Source organism: Neocloeon triangulifer, unplaced genomic scaffold, assembly GCF_031216515.1.
Source record: "Neocloeon triangulifer isolate White Clay Creek 2 clone unplaced genomic scaffold, ASM3121651v1 ptg000004l, whole genome shotgun sequence".
Taxonomy (NCBI): domain Eukaryota; kingdom Metazoa; phylum Arthropoda; class Insecta; order Ephemeroptera; family Baetidae; genus Neocloeon; species Neocloeon triangulifer.
In genome coordinates, this window is record NW_026775547.1 from 1,254,123 (window position 1) to 1,274,257 (window position 20,135).

Below are 20,135 nucleotides of genomic sequence, written 5' to 3' on the forward strand. Positions count from 1 at the left end.
AGTGCATGTAATTCTCATCCTTTCCGTGTGCTTTGTTAATTGCTCAAAGTAAAACGCGCACGCAAATATATTAATTTTGCGGAGGTAAAATAATTTAATTTCTCCTCACCATTGCGGCGTTCGTACTCGACTAGTTAAATATAACGAGCACTATAATTGTGAATGTTAAATTTCATTTTGGAGGGCTTTATTAACTTGGAAAAATATTTAGATTTTCAAAGGTTGTTACATAATAATACAGTAGAGCGGATCAATGTGACGCACAACATCGCCGGGTCAACGGTAATATTACTTAAAATAAGATTACGATCAAATGAAGTAAGAGCTCTATAAAAAAAAAACCGCGTCTCATATCTCATATCGACAATATTGTGTGACACATGATTTAGGGTACAAATTTTGGTACATTTAATCAACTTATCTTACTTTTAAAATAGCAAAAAAATACGTGCGAATTAGAACGGACGGCTCTTATTAATTAATTGAAAAACGCTGAAATTTTGTGTCATTGAAATTTGACTGTAAAAAATAAAAATAAACACATACACACTCACACAAGCAAATTAACAACATTGGACTGTATTTTTTATACTTTAAATTTCGTCAATGCAATCTTATCAATGACCTCGTCATTGGCAATAGGCACGTGGCAGAACACGCTTCATTAAGTGCTTTAATAGAAATTTATCTTAATGTTCCATCTTTCTACTCTTGGCATTTTTGGTGACACTTTAATCAGCACGTTTGACAACATGTGGTAAGCTTAACGTTATTTACTAGGCATAGATTTTGTTGTGCAAAAAAATATGAAGTGGATGACGGTCAAGTCTATTACAGATAAAAGTTGCACGTTGCAGATTAGGGATAAAATAGGAAATTTTTAAGAATGGAAAATCCGTGAATTGAAAGATTTTTAATATTTGTGTAATTATTGTCAAATCTTTTGTTAAAACACTAAGTTTGATTTAAATATATTTTTTAAATGAAGATGAATTTTAACCACAAGATTATTATTAAATTGATTTTTTAATGTTCAAATCGGTTGAAATCAAGAAAATGAGTTTAGTGATTCAGTTTTTTTTTTTTTTTTTTTTTTTTTTTTTAATTATCACGTAACATCTCTCTGGTTATTCAACCTCAAATAGCATTCTATTTATTTTAATTTAACGTTGCTTCAATCATTTAATACAAAATTACAAAATATTTTTAGTCAAATGCGTGTTAAAGAATTTTTCTATAAATTATTCTTTTTGCTGCAATATAAAATTCTCTAACATATTATGTAATCAATTAAAAGAAAGAAAAAATACGTGCAAACTCAAAAAATTTGACTTATCACACCCCCGTCACACCTTAATCGCGCCTTTGTCACTCATCTCAAGTGGCTAGACTTTGAATAACAGTTTTGAGGAGGAGAAAAAAAAATATTATCGAGCTCGTCCTTATCTTTGTGGTCCAGCCTCTATAAAATAGAAGAGCGGCCGATGCTAATTATGCTTTCCTCCGACACGATGGCTCGGCTTGTTGTCTTCCTGCAGTTAGCCTTATTGGGCGCATTTGTCGCAGCCCAAGACCCGGCTTTGCCGCGTCTGATCGACCGATTCCAAGTCAAGCATCCCGCCTTCGTTCAGCTTTACGCGACTGAAGCGAATGTCGATCCCCTCGACAAATACACCCTTTTCGTTTCTACCTTTGACGCCATCGCCATTCCGTCCGCGGTATGATTACAATATTTAAATTATCATTAAATTAATTTTTGAGCGCTAATGAAGAAAAATGAGTAAAATAGCTTCATTTGTCAATTAAGAGTGCAGTGAAAAGGGTCCAGTCGTTTTTCGTAATTGTCTGCATTCTTTTTCCTCTAACCTAAGAACCTTAAATTTGGGCAGAATTAATCCTATTACAAACAAATGTTAAAGCTTCAAGAATGAGACCTGAATAATAGTACAGCGCACAGCTTATGTTTGAAGCACAATTTGAAATTCTTATTTTACGTTTTCTTATTCAATTTGGATTAATGATGGACTTTAGCTTAACATTTTTTAATATGAGGGAATTATTATTATTTAATTATTGAAACAGCTTAAAATATTCATTTTTTTCTTCTTTTTACTGAATCGCGCAGTACGACGAAGTCTACATGCTTCGTTCGCCCGGAAGACAACTCAACAATGTGGCCAACTGGAATCTGACGCTGATTGACAAAGCAAACATCTGGCCCAACGACCCCAATTACATGCCGAGTGAGTAATTTTTTTTTTTTTTTTTTATTTACTCTCAGGCTCAATTTAGGAGGAGCGGAGCTCAATTATTTCATCTTTACTGATATCAGACAAACTTTTTAAATGCATGAAACCTCCAAGCTCATTTGCCATTTATAATTTAAGTCTCTCGTTAAAATAAACCAGCAAAGTTTTCCTTGCAAAGAAGTAAAAATAAATAAATTTTTTTAACACGAAAACAACGTTTTGGCCAATCGGAATTTCCAATTGCATTACGCGAGCAAAAATTAATCTCTGCGATGTCGACTTCGTGAGTCTCCTTGAGTTTGAAACAAGAATTTAGTTTACATTTTCCGTGGAAACATCTTGCCTAGGGATGGATTATAGCTTATGGCAGATAACGGGAACCTTTTGTCTGTAGATTTTGTCACATCCGTTCCGCTCGGGAAAAAGCGCACCTTAACCAAATGAAAGCTCCTTACAATTTCCACTTCACTCGAAACCTTATTGTTCCGGCTAATACAGAAGAGCTTGCGTCACTCATGGCGTTAAATTCCCTAGGCTTATATAAATATCTGTTTAAATTGTGGCGGCCACTTTCAGACGCAACGCTCATTAATTAAGCAAGTGGCGAGTTTATTTGACTCTCTTTATTAATCACACAAAGGCCCAAAAATCATCCGAGACCAAAAATCTCTTTTCCGTCTGTCAGTTTAAAAATGATTTATCACTTTAAAAGGTCAATTTTTTTCATGCTCTTTTCATTGGCTGGACTCTTCGTGACTTTTTTTTTTTTTTTCTGCTACTGCGTGATGCTTTACCAGTAATTGGCTTTTCTGGTGTACGTACACTGCGTCGCGGTCAGAAAACAAGCTTTGCTTTTATCCCAAGTGTCTACTTGGTCTTGTGTACTTTGCTTTAATTACGTGGCATTTGTTTAGGCTACTTAAATGTGGCCGCAATTTCCGGCCAGATAATTAAACAGCTCCAAAAACAGCTGAAATTTTACAAAATTTACTTTTATCTCTTAAAAATTTGAATAAAATTTTAGAGCATTTAATTATATTTATAGCTATATTTTTTAACCGCCCGTTTATTTTGTTAACAGGCGATGTTGTTGGACGTGAAGGTGTGATCTGGACTTCTGGTTTCTTGGTTCCTGGCAAGCAAAGGGGAGCTCTTAATGTTTACCTGACTGACGTCGATCCAGCTGAAGGACCGTGGAATATTGCAGGTCTTGAGGTAAAAAAAAAAATTAATTCTATATAACTTTTTATTTCATTGTTTCCATTTAATTAATATTAGTAACTTTTAAATAATTTAAATTTTCTTTTCTTTTTAAATTTTAATTTACCATTGAAATTTAATGCAACTAATTCATTTACTATTTTATCAATTAGCCTGATACATTCTCGTATCACCGCGTTATTTGGTACGACGTCAACCACGACGGATTCAAAGACGCCCTGACCGCCAGATTCTCCCTGCGCACTTTTGGTAGTGACGTCCTGCAGCTGCTGTGGCTCGAGAACCCCGGCACTGGAGAACCTTCCGCCAACTGGACGCAACGAATCATTTTCGAAGGTGGACCCGACGTCCACTTCCGAATCACAACCATGCAAGCGAACGGCCAAGACTTCACAGTGCTGGTTGCCTCAGAGTTTTTCACAGAGAAACTCTCAATTTACTACGCCGCCGACGGCAGCGACAGTTTCCTCAGCGACCCTTCCACGGTAAGAAAATATTACCAAATATAACAGCAATAATTTTGCGTTGTTTCATCCATTTTTATTAAATTTTTATTTAAAAACAAATCAAATTTTATATCCCAAGAATTCCAAACAGAAATTTATTTCTTAAATAACAGAACTTATTTTAAAAAGAAAAAAATCCCCAGTTATAATGATGGCTTTTTTCACACCAATTATTTGCAGGCGTCTTTTCAAAAGATATGATATATTTGCTTTTAACATTGAATTTGGAAAACTTGGAAATTTAATCCAAAATAATTTTTTAATTTTGCCTGAATTTAAATAGACAAAAATGTAATTTAACCAATTTCAAACAAATCCAATCTGATTGAATTTAGTTGAATTTTTCGCTTTCCGTGATAATTAAAAGATGATTGCGATATTTTCCAACTTTGATTCTTTCAAATGAAATGAAATTTTTATTTTTTTCCTATTATAAAGGATAACGTACGTATTATTAGTAAAACTAAAAATCGTTCTTAACTACTTGGAAATATTACGTACTGCTCACAGCTGAAGGGGAAAAGTTACGAGCAAAAAATAGCATTTTCTTTTTTTTCCAATTTCTCTTATATCCAATCGACATGGCACAGACCACAGCCTCGGAGTAGTGGCGCGTGCAACACTGATAAAAATATCTGACAAGAAATGATATGTGGCGCAGCTTTTTGCTGAGAGTGGGATTCCATTATTTATAATACCTTTCTTTATTTTTACGGTGCACGCTCAAGAAAGAACAAAACTCAGCCGCCCTTGACATTTTCTTGTCCACTTTTATCGATTTGTTGTATACAATTATTATTATTAACTCAATTTTCCAGCTGATCCAAAGGGTGATTGACAACGTCAACATCGGCCAGACTTTCGATCTGGATGTTGGTGACCTGAACAACGACGGCCGACGCGAGCTGATTGTTTGCGGCTACAACTACTCTTTCGGAGGAAACGTTTTCGTCTTCCCCATTCCCGACGACTTCAGGACCGACGAGTGGCAAAGAATCACCATTGCCAGTGGTTTCATGCCGGCCCCAGGTCCCAATCTTATGTCGCCAGGTGCCCCTCAACCCTTCTACAGAGGAGTCGATCACCAACTGTCTGGGTAAGCAAATAAGCGCCTGCGACTTTCGCGTGTATAGGCAACTTGCTTTGCATGAGAGTCGTGCCGGTTGCTTTCAAACTTTTGGAATTATTATTGCTGCAGTGTTGATAAAATTTCACCTCAATTTGATTATATTCCTTTTAAAAGATTTCATTCAAAATTTAATTCGATGGTAACTCTGTATTGCTTTCAAATATTGGCCACAAATAAGGAAAATTCTTAATTCTTGGAACCAATTTTTTTGCAATAGATTCCCCTAATTCTAAATTTTAAACAGTAATTAATAGAAATGAAGACTTTTTCCTCGTTGCAGAAAATTTGTTTTTTATTCCAAAACAAAAGTACTTGTTATTTCGAAATTAAAAATAGAGCTATTAAAAATTATTAATCTCAAAATTAAGTTATTAAGTTTGACGGTTATGCAAGCTTCTCTTATATATTTATTTTTCCTTTTTACCTGATCTTCAAAATAAAATCTAAAACTCATTCTTATTTGAAAAATTCATAACAATTAATTAATGAATAATGACGGTACAAGATTCAAATTTAAACTTTTTCTTGTGTTCATCGGAAGAAACTGTACACAATTTTAATTTTGATCAAAAATATTATATAATTATGACAATCACAATAAAATCCAGACCGCTGGGTAAAAGCTAAAAGAAAAATACCAATAAATTCTCTGTGATGGTTGTGTGCTTCAAAACCATAAAAAAGAACGTCCTAACATCTGCTCAATACTTTTTCCATAAAATTATTGGATCCTCAGTTCAGAGGGCGACTTGTGATCATTAATCTGAATGTCCGTCTCCCTCGAGAGCGATACATAATCGTCTTTTTTTTTCTGCAGTGATAAGCCTTACCTTTTTGTCTCTGGAGATGACGATGGCAGGCACTACATTTTGGAGCCTGTCTCTCAAGACCCCGCCGTTTGGGACTACACCAAGCACCTGCTCATTGACACCAATGGAACCACGACAGGTATTTAGGTCAAGCATTTTTTCCCGGACACTCCTTGTAATGCAGTTCTTCTTCTTGGCAACAGGCAAATACTCGATCCACGACATTGACAACGACGGCTTTAATGAGATCGTCGCCGCTGCCTACTCTGCGGGAGAAGTCTACGTTTTTACTTACGGGCCGTAGAAAGCTGCCAATCACCCAAAATGCTCAGTAGTTTAATTATGTATATTTATTGAAGAAGAAAATATAATTTTTTTTCTTAAATTTAAAGGCTTTAATTTCAGTATCCGTTGCGATATCAATAATGAATAAATTTATTGAAGCACCAAACTTTGTCAAGTTATTATTTTTTTATGATGAAACTAACATAGATATTTTAAGGTTTGATTTGATTTTAAATTGATGAAAAATTCAATTTTCATGAATTTAGATATTTTTTCCCCTCTTCACATTCACTTTTTATTGCTTCAGCTGATATCTTTTAGTTTTCATTTAATTAAATAAAATTTTAAAAATGTGTCAGAAAATGATTATTACGAGATCTTTTTTACGCTTGGACTTTGCGACTTTTGCAAGTGCAGGAAATGTAATCTAACTTGATCATCATTGATTATCATGAGAAAATTATGTTGAATGATAAGGCTTATTGTAATATGATAAGGTTTTACTTATATGATACTGCATGAATAGTAGAATATTGAATATTTTTCTCACACTATTAAATTGTTAAACGTAAAATCAGCATTAAAAAGCTGCATTTGCCACTGCGGTGTAAACAGAAATAAAATTTTCTAACATTTTTAATTTTAAATCTAGAATCCGCTTAAATCTAAATTTTATTTATTGCATTACCAGCGATATATGCAATTTCACACCTTTAATTTGTCATCATAGATACTGAATATTGATTTTTTTTTTTTTTTTTATTATGACGTTCTCCGCTTTTGTCGTTCCATGTCACGTTGTGTTATAAAAATTATACAATTTACCATTAATAATTAACAGCCATAGACAGATATTAAATTGTGCTTTTTAAGTCCCCTCTTGAAAGACAAATTACAGTTGTTAAAGTTAATTTTCCTACATGTTTAATAACGCTCTTAAAACTGACTTAATGAAGCATAAAAAGACGCAAGATTTTACTTCCCTTGGAGTTGCCTAATTACAAAATGCACCTATAAAACGTGTGCACGCGAGCGCTAATGCAGCGCAGTACACTGTAAATTTCCCTAGCTCGTTTTTACGTTATGACGACAAATAAAATACGACTAGCGCAATAAAGGCTCCCACAAATGTAAACTCTGTTGGGAATTATGATTCGGGCATGACTGAGAAAAGCGAATAATAAATAAAAGAACGAGAACGCAGCCCTGGGGATTTAACGCAGGAATTTATGGCGTGTTGCGGCGAATGCAAATGCGCGATACGCTCTCTCACGAGTCAATATCCAGCTGTAAAAAAAGTGATAGCCATCGAGAGAGTATTTATCATATACAATTTTCAGTGATAATCGATGATGGACCGAAGCAAACTGGAGTGCTTTAAGCTGTGTACTCTTGTCTCCTAGATTATAGCATCTGGGACACACAAAATCTGTCACGTTCGTAAGTTTCGAGATTCGTATAATCACAGCTCTGCTCTTTATCGAACCGTGCCGTCATTTATAGTTATAAAACTCGCAGACTGGCAAATAACTCTCCAATGAAAAAAATTATGATAAGATGCATAAAAATTTTTGAGAAATAAACTTATAATAATGATGAAAATGCTTTTTTTGAAAATATTTTTAATCAAAGTTCTTTGCCGAAAAGACCCGTAAAATGTTATATTTTTTTTTTGCATCTAACAATGGTGCCATTTCAACATTTATGGTTGAAATCAATTTTTTTAAATATTTAATTGGATGCAAGTTGACAATATTTATTTACATTTATTTATATTTAAAAAAAGCTACAATTTCGTTTTTTTTTAATCTGAAAGGATGTAAACAATTACAGGATTATTTTGTTTTACCCAAGATCTTTTTGACTTTTGAATTATTTACAAGTTTTGAGCGTTTGCTGTTTGAGTAAAAAATTGTATATTTCACTGGAAAACCTTTGAAAACATTTTTTGAATGAAAATGGCTATTTGTAAGAAATTTTACGTGGTATATATAATAGTTTATTAGATTTTTATTACTTGAAGACTTAAATGATTACTCAAGTGGTTTTCGCTTTTCGTCTTTGCATTGCGAGCAGCAGACCATAATTCGGACATTCCCAACATCCATTATCTTGATATCTTATCACGCACCAGGTCTGCAGCTTTAAAAAGACGAGAAGTGTTACAGGTAAAGCTTTTTATACCAATCACCATGACGAGACTCGCTGTCTTCCTCCCGTTGGTATTGGCGGCCACCTTCGTCGCAGGTCAGGACCGCGTCCTGCCTCGTCTGCTCGACAAGTTCCCCATCAGTCACCCTGCGTTCGTCCAGATCTTTGAAACCGAGCAAACGGACGTTGATCCTCTGGACAAGTTAACCCTCTACATCTCGAACTTTGACGCTCTTGCCTTATTCCAGGTATTGCTAATTAACTAGGCCAAAGCAACTTTTAATTAAATCTCCTTGTAGCGCTCATTAAGTCTAATAATTACGAAGTGCAAACAGTTTGCTTCATATTTAGTTGCAAATTGTGTTTATTGATATATCACAAAGGCAATTGCTGCCCATAATTTAGAATATTAATCATTTAAAGCAAGAGGAGGTCTAAAGATCTCTCTTGTTGACTGAGAGATTCAATAAAATAATAAATTGCAAGCAAAGTATTGATCTTGAGATAGAGTGCAATATAAATTAATAAAAGTTCAATATTATTAAAAACTATATAAAAAAATATCAGTTTTCATGTCATTTATTTTAAAATTTGAAGCAATCTAAAGTTTATACATAGAACTATTTTTTAAAGATTTGTTAATTCTGAATTATTTCAATTTTTTCTTTCAGATTTTTTAATTTAATAAATTTATTAATATAATAAACATTAATTTAATTAAATAATATTTGTGTTATGCAATATATGTATTTTTTTTTTTAATTATAAACTTGAAATTTGTTTGTAGAATGATGACATCTACTACAAACGCTCTCCAGGCAGACAACTCAACGACGTGGCCAACTGGGCACCCACCCTTATTGACCAAGAAAACCTCTGGCCTAACGACGTAAATTTAATGCCAAGTGAGTAACTTTCCCAGTCTCCCTTTCTTTCATTCAAAGCGAGTTAGCGAATTTTCTCTCTCCATGGTAATTAAAAACAAACACAAACTTGTAACACAATGCCCATTAATGCGCTTGCATATTCTAACAAGAAGGAGAGAGAAGTGGTTTTTCACTTCGAGCTCCCTTTGCCTTTTGTGTACTGGGACATTAAAGCAAGTTTACAATTGACATGAAAGTAGGGAGCGTAATTCATAAATCGCATAAAATGAAAGGACACTATGAGAAGAATAAAAATGAACTCAATAAAATCTCTTGTTTAGAGTTGCAAACATTTATTTTTAGCAAGAAAAATTATTTCATAGAAAAACCGGGAAAAAATTGCTTAAATTGAAAAGGAAAAAATTATTTTATAAAATTTAAATTTGCAGCAGTTTTTATAAAGTAAAAATTAAAAAAGCAGTGATAAGAGCTTGATATGACACGTCAATTAAGATAAGCAGCACAAATGCAGAGGAAATAATCACGAATGGCGGCTTCACTCGACGTTTTCTGCGACTAATTTCCAGCCTCTGCCCGCCGGCCTAGGATTAATAAAGGCTTTTCGTGAGCCGTAAATTCCTTGCGTCTGTTTGCTTTGCTTGGTATTCGCTGCGGTGGCCACTTTGGGACACACGCAAGTGGAGGCGGCATTTATTAATTAAACACACGCGCTTATATATGGAGGAGAACGTCCAGCTCGCATTTCACGAGGCTCGTCTTGCGCTGGCCACAACAGAGCTGCACAAATGCAAATTATGCGACCACGTGACCGTGAAAAATTTGCGTTTGATTAAAAATCTGAATCTCATTTTACGCAATCTTGTGAGGAAACTCAAACTATGCTACAATAAAATATAATTAAAATATATAGAGCTACTGAGAAAAATGCCAATTTATTTTTAATTTTTGAGAAAACCTTTCCAAAACTAAAAAAAGCTTTTTCTGTCAAGCTCTAAGTAAGTATTTTAGTATTATATAATTTAATAAATGTGTTATTTTTTAATTGCCAACAATTCAGTCAATTTAATTAACTGATATTATTTTGCAATATTCTTTTTGGTTGAAATTTTAATATTCATTCTTCTCATTAAATTTTAATAGGCTCTGTTCTTGGTCGTGAGGGTATCATCTGGACTTCAGGTTTCATTCCTCCTGGCAAGCAAAACGGAAAACTCAACATTTACTTCACCGACGTCGAACCCTTCGAAGGACCCATCAACATCGCTTCCGCTGATGTTTGTACATTTTTTTTTTTGCAAAATTTAACATCGAGTTTGAATATATTTAAATATAATATAATTATACAATTTACTTTTCTGAATTCTAGACCGAGGCATTGTCTTACCACCGCGTCATTTGGTACGACGTCGACCACGACGGCCTCCTCGACGCCATAACCGCCAGGTTCCACTTGCGCAACGTCGGTGCCCCAATTCTGGAACTGTTGTGGCTCAAAAACCCTGGCACTGCCAGCGCAGGTTGGGCCGAAAAAATCATATTTGAAGATGGCCCTGATGTGCACTTCCGTCTCGCAACTCTTCAGGCCAACGGCGCCGACTTTTTGGTGCTGATCAGCGCCAATTTCTTCACCGAGAGACTCGCCATCTACTATGCGGCTGACGGCAGTGACAGTTTCCTCAGTGACCCTTCCACTGTAAGAAGCATTATTCAGAAATTCATTTGTTTCTCAAAGAAGAAAATTTATTAAATTATATGAAATAATCAAACTTTTGATCCAGCATAAGAAATGAATTCTTAAAGTATTTTCCATTTATTTTTGCAGTGGAGTTTAATCAAATTTTCCAGCTAGTTTTTTTAATGCTCTTTTTTATACGCAACTTTAGTTAAAAATTTTGCAGTTAATATATTCTTTTTAATTTCTTGTCTCCAAAACTTGTACTGAAAATTTTAAAATTAATATTTGTTTTGAATTTCAGCTGATCGAGAGAGTGATTGATGGCGTGAACATCGGCCAAGGTTTCGATCTGGAGGTCGGCGACGTGAACTTGGATGGCAGACTGGACGTCACTATTTGCGGCTACAACCACTCTTTTGGAGGAAACGTTCATGTCTTCCCCGTTCCCGACGACTTCAGGACCGACGAGTGGCAGAGAATCACCATCGCCGAAGGCTTCGTGCCCAATAATATCATCGGAGGCCAGTCAATGTCTCCTGGCGCTCCGCACGCCTTCTACAAGGGGGTGCAGCACCAGCAGTCCGGGTAAGCGCCTGCGATTTTCGAATGTATGCAGCCTGCCGCACAGCTAAGTCAAGCAGGTTGCAAATTAATATACAAAGAAAATTTTTATATTTTCTTCTCTCAACAATCAGTCAAAAAACTCGAATAACTTTTAAATCCATTGATATAAATTTTTATTTAAAAAAATCAATTAACAATTACCCTAGCTGTTCCTTTAATTTTATATTTGACCCATTTAGTTACCTAGAGTATTTAATTAAACAGCAGTTACAAGAAAGAAACTTGATGAGCGCATCAAATTAATTAAAACAGGAAATAATTCCATAATCTCCACTTTTGGACGGTTTATATTAAATAATTGATTTTTAAATAAACTTAATGCGTTTAATATTTTTATAAATAAAATCAATCTCAAATATCTCAATTAACTTGATGTAATTCCATTTTTTACCATAATTATAACTTATTTCCAAACTGAAATTAAAACTAATTAATCTTTCAGTGACAAGCCTTACATCTTTGTCTCCGGTGATGATGACGGCAAGCACTACATCCTGGAACCCAACAGCCAGGACCCGAACGATTGGTCTTACACTAAGCACCTGCTCATTGACACTGGTGCTACCACTACTGGTAAATTATTCAAATCCAACGTCAATTGCATCCATTCATGAAATATTTAACCAGGCAAATACGCCATTGCCGACCTTGACAATGACGGCTACAACGAGATCGTTGCCGCTGCCTTCACAGCTCAAGAGGTTTACGTCTTCACCTACGCTGAGTTCCCTTAAATTTCAACTTATTAAAGTTTTAAAGCAAAGCTCTTTATTATTGTTGTACCTTCTCAAGGTGTATCAAAATAAAAAGTTAATTTGCAAAAAAAAAATCATTTTTGGTTTTAATATCCAATTGACGACATCCAAAATATCACATTATTAGATTTGGGAGATTTTTTTCATTTCCAGTTCTGACAAGAAATAAGTGCGAAGATGCGATTTTAGAATTATTGCTTGTATAAATTACTTTTTCAGTACTTTTATCCCGTTTGAGTTGATTTTCAACATCCTTCCAGATGTTGTTTCGTGGCTAAAATTAAAATGAAAGTACTTTTTATCAAGTTTAAAATTATTTTAAATTTTTACCTCTGCACTAAATCTGCTCCAACAATATCATGAATTTGGTACTGCGTACCAAGAACAACTGTCTTTTCGAAAGGTTTACTCAATAAGTCCTAAACAAGAATAATTTTTCAATGATGTTAACTTCCAAAAAAATCAGCAAACCCTTTCTAATATTTGGTCGTATTTGCTCTTCTTCACTTGACTAAGCAGAGTTTTACGTCCCTTGTTGAATGCCCTTATAAAATTCCCGGCGTTGGGAAAAGACAAACTGTACGTCTTGCTGTCTTTCAGCACGAGGTACCCAAAGTGCATCAGTTCCCTTGAGGAATTGCATTTTATATTCACAGCGTGCTCAGGAAAGAAAAAATGCTTACTTGGCTTCTGCTTTGGAAACAACAGTCTCCAGTCTGGTTCTCTCTATTTCAATGAGACCCATGGGAATTATTTTTTCAAGATACTTCGCCACAAGTCGGTTTCCAGGGTAGCAGATTTCTGCAGTTTTCAGCATGTCCTCGGCAAGGATGACAGCTCTCGAGTGCAGATCGATGCCCAGTTGGAATACACAAACAGCCCCTTTGCTTCTCAAGTTATTCTGAAAAATTATATAAATATAAAATCAACCAATTAAATTTATAAAATTATTTTTACAATCTCCCTGTCGACGAGGGTTCGAGATGGAACCAAATCGTAAATTTGGTGAAGCATAACGACCGGCGGAATTTTGTTGTAAAACCGCAAGGACGGGAATGTGGTGGTCAATTTTCTGATCGCCTCCAAAGTTTTACTTGCCGGCAACTTAAGCAATTTGCTGTTCGGTTGATTTTGTTCATCCTGAGATTCAACTTTGAGGGCGCGTTTGCTCATTTTTCTGAAATATGTAATGACAAAATTGTAATATTACACAAAGCCTCTTTATATAAGACTGGGTATGTAATTGATAAGAAGTATGAGCTGAGATTCGTTGTCAAATATTTTTGCTCAGGAAAAAACTAAGAGAAATTTTGTAAATTATACCAATTTGATGTAGTTTAATACATACCAGAGATCTTTCTACTCAGGCATGCATAAAAAATTACACAGAGATTGACAGACAACGCAAATCTCCTATATGAGCGCAGCCCACGCAATTATGTGCATTTCATTTCAGCGGAGAGCTTTTTGTTTTTGTTTACTTCAGCCAAGTTCCTTGACCTTCGCAAGTATGCAACTTGCACGACACTCAACGCCGGTTTCTGCCTGTTGAGCCCATCTACAGGGCGTTTTGAGAACTGTTTCAGCCACCAGTGCCGGTATCCTAGCGTTCTGATTGGCTGATCAAAGCGGGATTTGGAAGGGCGATCAGCAGGAGAAAAGCTAAACATTTGATTCGGTGCGAAATATTGTTGAAAAAGTTGATGGAATCGGCGTTTTTAGTTTGAAACAGGTTTGTTTATATATATCCAGCATCTCAATGACTTTAATTATGTAATCTGCAATGAACTCTCTGAATTTCAAGCATTGTAAAACATCATCGGCTTGAACATTTCACATTTTGATGGAATTGTGTGTGTCATGTACATACCCCAATTAATCAGGCCTTACAATTTTTTCAGACGCAATGACCGAGTCACTCACTTCTTTGGACGATGATTTGGAACGGCTGCACAGTCTTCCAAGGGATGAGGTCATGAGCTACCTTGATAAAAAGCTGCCCACACTTCTGATATCCTTTTTTTCAAATTTTTTTCTCTTGTTTTTATACCTTATTTTTATGGATTAATTTTCCTTCACTGAAATAAACGAGTGTCTGAAAGATTGTCAAAATGATCCTGCCGACGCTGTCAAATCCTCTTGCATCCTTTTCGACCACTGCCTTCAGTGCTGCGAAAGTATCTCAAAAGCGGAGAAGTTATTTCTCGGTTCAGCTCTTCCTCTGCTCAACCAACTCTTCGAAGAGGCAAGGCTCATGCCTATTTTCTTTTTTTATAAAAATGATTTTATGTCTATTTATGTACTCTAGATTTATTCGGGCATTTCTAAGCAAGTCGAAGCCCAGATCTTTGAAGTTGTTGACGGACTTCTGCAGGTTGTATTTTTTTCTCCTTCAACAGATTTAAATATTTTACAATCATTTTAATTCCACAGGTCCTGATAACGTTGGTGGGGTGCACAAAAAACTGTGTCCAGTTTTACTCAAATTTTGAGAAAATCCCAGCCGCAGATATGGAGCTTTTCAACACATCGGTAATGCCATTGGTTCTAAAAGCTGTTGACCATTGCAGCAATAGGTAATTATTTGAAATTATTAATGATCATTTTCAACAATTAATGAACATGTTTTTAGCAAAATTATATATCAGTCTTTTGCTGAGACATTAGCTGATGAATTGGCATGTTTCACCAGAGAAGTTGGAGACCTCATGACTAGACTTGTTTTGCTGTATAAAGACGTGGTCACCTTTGACCCTGTTGAAAGAGAGTATGAAATAGTTGTTCTCTGTGCAGGTGCGTCAATTGTTATCAAGAACTGCACCACAATTTCATTGGTTTAATCTAATTTCCAGTTGCTGAATTTTTTGGCGAAATCGGCACGTTTTCGCAAATATTCAACGTTCGAATCATGACGGAGTGTTGGAAAATGTTCAGCTTGTTGACCGGAACTCACTCTGATTGTCTGGTGCCAATTCTAAAAGTAGATGTGCCTGTTTCTTACCTTTGCAAAGAAATCCTCAGATTGAAAAAGTCTGCCGTGGAAGAGGTTTGTTAAAAATATTTGGTGAAAACGAAATTTAAATTTTTTTTTTTCAGGAAACTGATGAGAAAACAGCAGAGCGGATCCTAAAAGTTGCAAGCTTTCTGCTACGACTTCTGGTAAATCTTTTGGAATCTGGTTATTCAAAGTCTTTGAGTGGCAGTGTCGAGGACCTGGTGCAATTAATTGTCTCCCTTCAAAAGTAATTTCAAAATGTAGTTTTTAAATCAATCTAAGCGTCAAATATTTACAGGTCTTCCGAACAAGTTCTGAAAATTACTGGTGAAAAAGTCTCTAGGTCTGAAATGGTTAACCGTCAACTGGTCATTGGTGTTAGTTCTCTTGTCAGCGCACTCGTAGATCACAAGAGATTTTCTGAGGTATTTAAATATTTAATTCTGTCTATGAGAAAATAGAAAGTAATTTTTATTTAATATTAGATAATTTGCAATTCTCTATCGAAATCAAAAATGGAGCCCGTCAGTGAACTCTTGCTAGTGTCCACTATTTTACAAGAAGCAGCAAATTGCTCTCCAGAAGCTCGCAGTCACTGGATAGCCCCAGATGAAAATTTATTGAAACTTCAAATGGAATTGATAGAAGAATGTAAATCAAATTGTCTTACTTTAAAGTCTTAAATAATAACCTAATTTTTTCCTTTCTAATAGGTCCTTTCTCTCTGGCCCAAGTTTCATCAGACTTGTCCGAGGCCATTTACGAGGCATGCTTGTCCTCCAGCTGCACTTTTGGCGTTTCTATGACGGCTGACGAGTTCCTTGTGGTCGAGAAAACCCTGCTGTCCACCCTTTGCAGCTCACCGTCCACGCCGTGGCCCTGGATTTTGGCATCAGATCTCTGGGTTTGCTTGGTCCGCAGTGCAGGCCCAGCTCTCTGCCTCGAACACATTAAACTTTTGAGATCCATCAAAATGTCCATGCCAGATGGTCCTCAGCAAAAAATGATCAGCACTTTGGAGCATCGACTGACGCAAATTTTGCCACAAGCATCAGTTTCAGCAATTGAGGTCACATTGACTCAGTACGAGGTGCACAAAGTCACAATAAAAGCCCTTCAACAAATCGTTAGCCAGCCTTCGCAGAATTCCTTCTGTGAGTGTCTTTCAGCCTTGGATTTAATAATTGCAAAAAAGCCACACAACCAGCTTTTGACCCCGTTGCTACAACTTTTACCCTTCTGTCAGGACGGAGGGATTGGTGAACAGTTTGGTATCAAGGTTCTTGAAGCTTTGGTACTCTACGCAGATGAAATGGACAACCAGCAGCTAGAAACGGTGCTGACACAGTTTCCGTTTCTCCTTCCAGCCTCTTTGCGAATAAAGTCCATCAAGTTCATCTCCATACTGTCCAGTCGAACCCTAGCCAAGGACGGCCGACAACCAACAGTGATCCGCTTGATTTCCGAGGCCTTCAATGACCTCCTGCAGAATTTCAATCCTGTTGTTCGAGAATTTGCTTTGAAAGCTTTTGCCACTTTTGCGCACTGCTCACCACACGAGGAAGTCGTTCCGATGGCAGTCGTAAGTTCGAAAGAGCTCCAAACAAAAGTGTCCACCTATATTCAGAAAAGCGCCTGTCCTTCAAGAATCTCGGCCTTTGAGGAGCTTCGGAGACTGGCAAAGATCAGAAGGCCTACTGAGAAGGAATTCAGAGTTGATTTTGCAGAAAAAGTTGCTCCAGACTTCAGCAGCTTAAATGATGATGACTTTTTTGACCTGGAGGATGATGAGCTCCTTTTGGAGACAAGCCAGAGGTCCGATCCACAATCTCCGACGCGCAGCAGTAAACCTGAGGAGATTGTGCTGAGTGATGGAGTTGGGAGCAGCCATCAAGAGCCTGCAGGTTTTTCCTCCGACTTGTCCCAGATGTCTGCGAGAGAGGACGAGGGCGAACCTCAGGTGTTTGAATTAACATCGTTGGTGAACTCTTTAGTGAAAACTTTCAAGAAGGAACGATTGTGCCCAACAGACACAAAGAAAATCAGAAGGGCCATTGTGAAGTTGCAGGGTATTCTAGAGGAACCACTGTGAAAGAAAATATGCCATATTTAACGGATTGTTTTTCGGACGCTGACACGCTCAATTTTTTCTTTTAAAAGCCCTCGGGGTGTAAATATTTTAAAATAAGATTTGATTTTAATCTGAAAAATTTTAAATGATCGTTTTGAAATTTTTTTTGCCCACATATTTAAATATCTATTTTAGTTTTTATCTGAAAAAAAGATTTGGTCGCAAATTGTATTGTACTAAGCGCAAGCGGGCACCTGTTTGAATAAGTAGCGCTACCGCTCCTGTTGTGAAAGCGCGCGACCCTCCCCTCTCCCTCCATCAAACTGTTTATTTTTTTACCTGAAATTAAAGCTAACTTGAATGACGTTAACCCATCACGCATGAGCTGGGAGGGAACAAGGAAGATCAGGCACAAAAACAATAATTTCTCTTACATGGTAATAATTTTCACTTCTCAAAAAAACCATTTGTCTATTTGTATTCCCTCATTTGAGCATCTAACAGTTATAAAAGCTGCACAGCTTGACGCCCAAAAAGCCGCCACGATAATCATAACAACCGCTCTATTTTCTGGCTTTCGGTATTTACTTTGGTGCCTTCAACTTTGTTATCTCAGTATTGCACAGAGTGAGGACAGTGAGGTATGTGTTTCGCACTGAAATACTGATAACGGCATTAATCATTTCTTTGTGTGTGTTTGATCTAGCAATAAGGAAGGGCTCGTCACAATCCTAAGCTCAGTTTCACACAGACGAAGGCTGCAGACAGTGCAGATATGGACCAAAACGAAGTGGAACTTCAGCGTCTTAACGCCGGACTACCTGGACAAAAGAATGGACGGCAGTTGCAAAGACTGAACACTGAAACGGCAGATCCTCGAGTATGGAAACTTTTTTAATTTACTTGGGCACAGTTTAAAAAAATTTTAGTCTTACTTACTAAGAAGACATTTAATTGTGATTTTTATGAAAAATAATATTTGATTGACAAGTTATATTTAATTAGTACTAATAATAATTATTTAATTATTATTGTGTTAATAATAATTTTTCTGATTTTATTTTAAATTTTCTCAGTAAAAAATTGATATTTTTCTGATTTTCAGCATTGGCAACAAGTTTTCAACAAAGTGAGTCACCATTGTAAATAATTTATACGCTATTTTTATGAGTCTATCTTATTTTCTAGTACGACACCAATGGAGATGGTGTTTTGAATTTAGCAGAAATGAAGCGGATGCTGCAGGCAGCTAATTATGCCCATGATCTCCCAGATGAAGCTTTCCGAAAAATTATCGACATGGCAGATCACAACAACGATGGCCACTTGCATTTTGCAGAATTTCTACACTTGGTAAATTTTATCCAAATATGATTTGTAATGAATATTTTGTAACAACCCTTGTTTTACGCAGGTTCACAGTGACGTTCTGCCAAGAGGGGTCTTTTCCAAGCTTTTAACGGGCTATGTGCACAACTTGGTCGCCCCCCGAGGTGGAAAGGTTTGGCATGATGTCCCCGACGGACAGTATGAGGAGGAATACTCGTGTTACCCTCTACCAATAGCCATGCTAATTGTAGCTCTGATTGAGGTACACAATGTTAATAATATTATTAATTATTATTAATTTTTTTTTTTTTCATAATTTAGATGATCCTGTTCCTCGTTGATGTGATCTCAACAGGTGACTCCTACAGCGTGAATGGTCCAATTGCGACAGTGCTTATTTACAACCCGCACAAAAGACATGAAGCCTGGCGCTTTCTAACCTACATGTTCGTCCATGTTGGGTGACTGAAAATTTTAAAATCGATATTCGGACAATAATGAACATATTTTAAAGGGAGATGCATTTGATCGTCAACATGTTGGTGCTGCTGATGCTGGGAATACCCCTTGAAATGGTGCATCACTGGTGGCGAGTGTTGATAGTGTACCTTGCAGGGGTTGTTGCTGGGTCTCTTGGAACTTCAGTGTCCGACCCCTATGTCTATTTGGCTGGTGCCTCGGGAGGAGTTTACGCCATCATTACAGCTCACCTGGCCACAATCATTATGGTTTTCCTGCGCTTTTCAATTTAATTTTTCAATCATTTACAAAGGTTTTTTGAAAACTTTAGAACTGGTCCGAAATGTCGTTTGCCATCTACCAACTTGTCATCTTTACGTTACTCATCGGGTTTGATGTTGGGACAGCTATTTACCAAAGATATGTGGCCAAAATGGAAACACATGTGAGTAAACAATAACTGATAATTTTTTAGAGGATTTATAAATAAAATTCTTTTAGATTGGCTACATGGCTCACTTTGGCGGTGCCTTAGCCGGACTTTTGGTTGGCATTTACGTCTTGAGAAATCTGAACAAAAAGCCGTGGGAGAAGAAAATTTGGTGGGCGAGCTTGGCGATATTCGTTGTCCTAATTGGCATAACCATTGTATGGAATATCGCTTTTCCAGAGTATTTCCCACCTCTTATGTATAATACTTATGAACCTTTGCCGTAACTGATGCACACAATCTAGTACATATCCGTCTTAATGTGCCTTTCAAATTTTTGGACTATTTTTTGTCATTTACATGTGCTATATTAATTGTTGATCAAGTATCAATGTATTTTACGGTATTTTAAGATCAAATCAAAAAAGAAGAACAAGTTAAATTTTGCACTATTATGCATTTAAAATAAATTCCAATTTAAAAGTGTTCAGCTATTATTTGCTGCTGTGTGTTCAAATTACTATTAAAAGTATTATATTTCTCGGAACCGCTTTTTTTAT

At 36.2% G+C, this 20,135-nt stretch overlaps 4 protein-coding genes across 8 annotated transcripts; 3 read left to right on the plus strand and 1 right to left on the minus strand.

The window, feature by feature from the left end:
* Positions 1-1,491: 1,491 nt before the first annotated feature.
* On the plus strand, positions 1,492-6,348 carry LOC132193464 (uncharacterized). The gene is made up of 7 exons (XM_059614166.1): positions 1,492-1,718; positions 2,126-2,243; positions 3,331-3,464; positions 3,623-3,955; positions 4,795-5,072; positions 5,923-6,053; positions 6,118-6,348. The coding sequence occupies exons 1-7, from the start codon at positions 1,494-1,496 to the stop codon at positions 6,216-6,218; spliced, it is 1,320 nt and encodes a 439-aa protein (XP_059470149.1). The 5' UTR covers positions 1,492-1,493; the 3' UTR covers positions 6,219-6,348.
* Positions 6,349-8,364: 2,016 nt separating this feature from the next.
* On the plus strand, positions 8,365-12,352 carry LOC132193344 (uncharacterized). Its single transcript, XM_059613955.1, has 7 exons — positions 8,365-8,598; positions 9,138-9,255; positions 10,378-10,511; positions 10,604-10,930; positions 11,214-11,497; positions 11,979-12,109; positions 12,164-12,352. Exons 1-7 carry the CDS (start codon positions 8,392-8,394, stop codon positions 12,268-12,270), a joined length of 1,308 nt encoding a protein of 435 aa, XP_059469938.1. The 5' UTR covers positions 8,365-8,391; the 3' UTR covers positions 12,271-12,352.
* Positions 12,353-12,367: 15 nt separating this feature from the next.
* LOC132193345 (serine/threonine-protein kinase 19-like) lies at positions 12,368-13,782 on the minus strand. Its single transcript, XM_059613956.1, has 6 exons — positions 13,640-13,782; positions 13,249-13,468; positions 12,975-13,192; positions 12,763-12,919; positions 12,622-12,710; positions 12,368-12,565 (listed from the first exon to the last, which is right to left on the minus strand). Exons 2-6 carry the CDS (start codon positions 13,462-13,464, stop codon positions 12,499-12,501), a joined length of 747 nt encoding a protein of 248 aa, XP_059469939.1. The 5' UTR covers positions 13,465-13,468; positions 13,640-13,782; the 3' UTR covers positions 12,368-12,498.
* A 138-nt stretch (positions 13,783-13,920) lies between these two features.
* Positions 13,921-20,122, plus strand: LOC132193433 (rhomboid-related protein 2). 5 transcript variants are annotated; one of them, XR_009441457.1, is made up of 13 exons: positions 13,921-14,023; positions 14,193-14,302; positions 14,381-14,536; positions 14,600-14,665; positions 14,725-14,867; positions 14,924-15,084; positions 15,144-15,337; positions 15,388-15,533; positions 15,585-15,711; positions 15,772-15,937; positions 16,000-17,794; positions 17,852-17,998; positions 18,064-18,086. XR_009441457.1 is itself a non-coding variant. In XM_059614094.1 (10 exons), exons 3-10 carry the CDS (start codon positions 18,133-18,135, stop codon positions 19,860-19,862), a joined length of 1,155 nt encoding a protein of 384 aa, XP_059470077.1. In that variant the 5' UTR covers positions 17,651-17,794; positions 17,852-17,998; positions 18,064-18,132; the 3' UTR covers positions 19,863-20,122. The 5 variants fall into 5 exon arrangements, 2 of the variants coding, with proteins under 2 accessions (XP_059470077.1, XP_059470078.1); XR_009441458.1 differs by having other exon boundaries at positions 17,862-17,998; XR_009441459.1 differs by having other exon boundaries at positions 17,871-17,998; positions 18,064-18,077.
* Positions 20,123-20,135: the final 13 nt, after the last annotated feature.

Coding starts and splice junctions, on each gene's coding strand:
- LOC132193464 (XM_059614166.1), top strand. CDS start 1,494: ATGCTTTCCTCCGACACGATGGCTCGGCTTGTTGTCTTCCTGCAGTTA. Junction 3,465..3,622: donor GGAATATTGCAGGTCTTGAG/GTAAAAAAAAAA, acceptor TTTATCAATTAG/CCTGATACATTCTCGTATCA. Junction 3,956..4,794: donor TCCTCAGCGACCCTTCCACG/GTAAGAAAATAT, acceptor TCAATTTTCCAG/CTGATCCAAAGGGTGATTGA.
- LOC132193433 (XM_059614094.1), top strand. CDS start 18,133: ATGGACCAAAACGAAGTGGAACTTCAGCGTCTTAACGCCGGACTACCT. Junction 18,238..18,462: donor CTGAAACGGCAGATCCTCGA/GTATGGAAACTT, acceptor TCTGATTTTCAG/CATTGGCAACAAGTTTTCAA. Junction 19,148..19,200: donor TACATGTTCGTCCATGTTGG/GTGACTGAAAAT, acceptor CATATTTTAAAG/GGAGATGCATTTGATCGTCA.
- LOC132193345 (XM_059613956.1), bottom strand. CDS start 13,464: ATGAGCAAACGCGCCCTCAAAGTTGAATCTCAGGATGAACAAAATCAA. Junction 13,193..13,248: donor CCCTCGTCGACAGGGAGATT/GTAAAAATAATT, acceptor ATAATTTTTCAG/AATAACTTGAGAAGCAAAGG. Junction 12,566..12,621: donor GGAGCAGATTTAGTGCAGAG/GTAAAAATTTAA, acceptor TTTTAATTTTAG/CCACGAAACAACATCTGGAA.
- LOC132193344 (XM_059613955.1), top strand. CDS start 8,392: ATGACGAGACTCGCTGTCTTCCTCCCGTTGGTATTGGCGGCCACCTTC. Junction 8,599..9,137: donor ACGCTCTTGCCTTATTCCAG/GTATTGCTAATT, acceptor ATTTGTTTGTAG/AATGATGACATCTACTACAA. Junction 11,498..11,978: donor GTGCAGCACCAGCAGTCCGG/GTAAGCGCCTGC, acceptor TTAATCTTTCAG/TGACAAGCCTTACATCTTTG.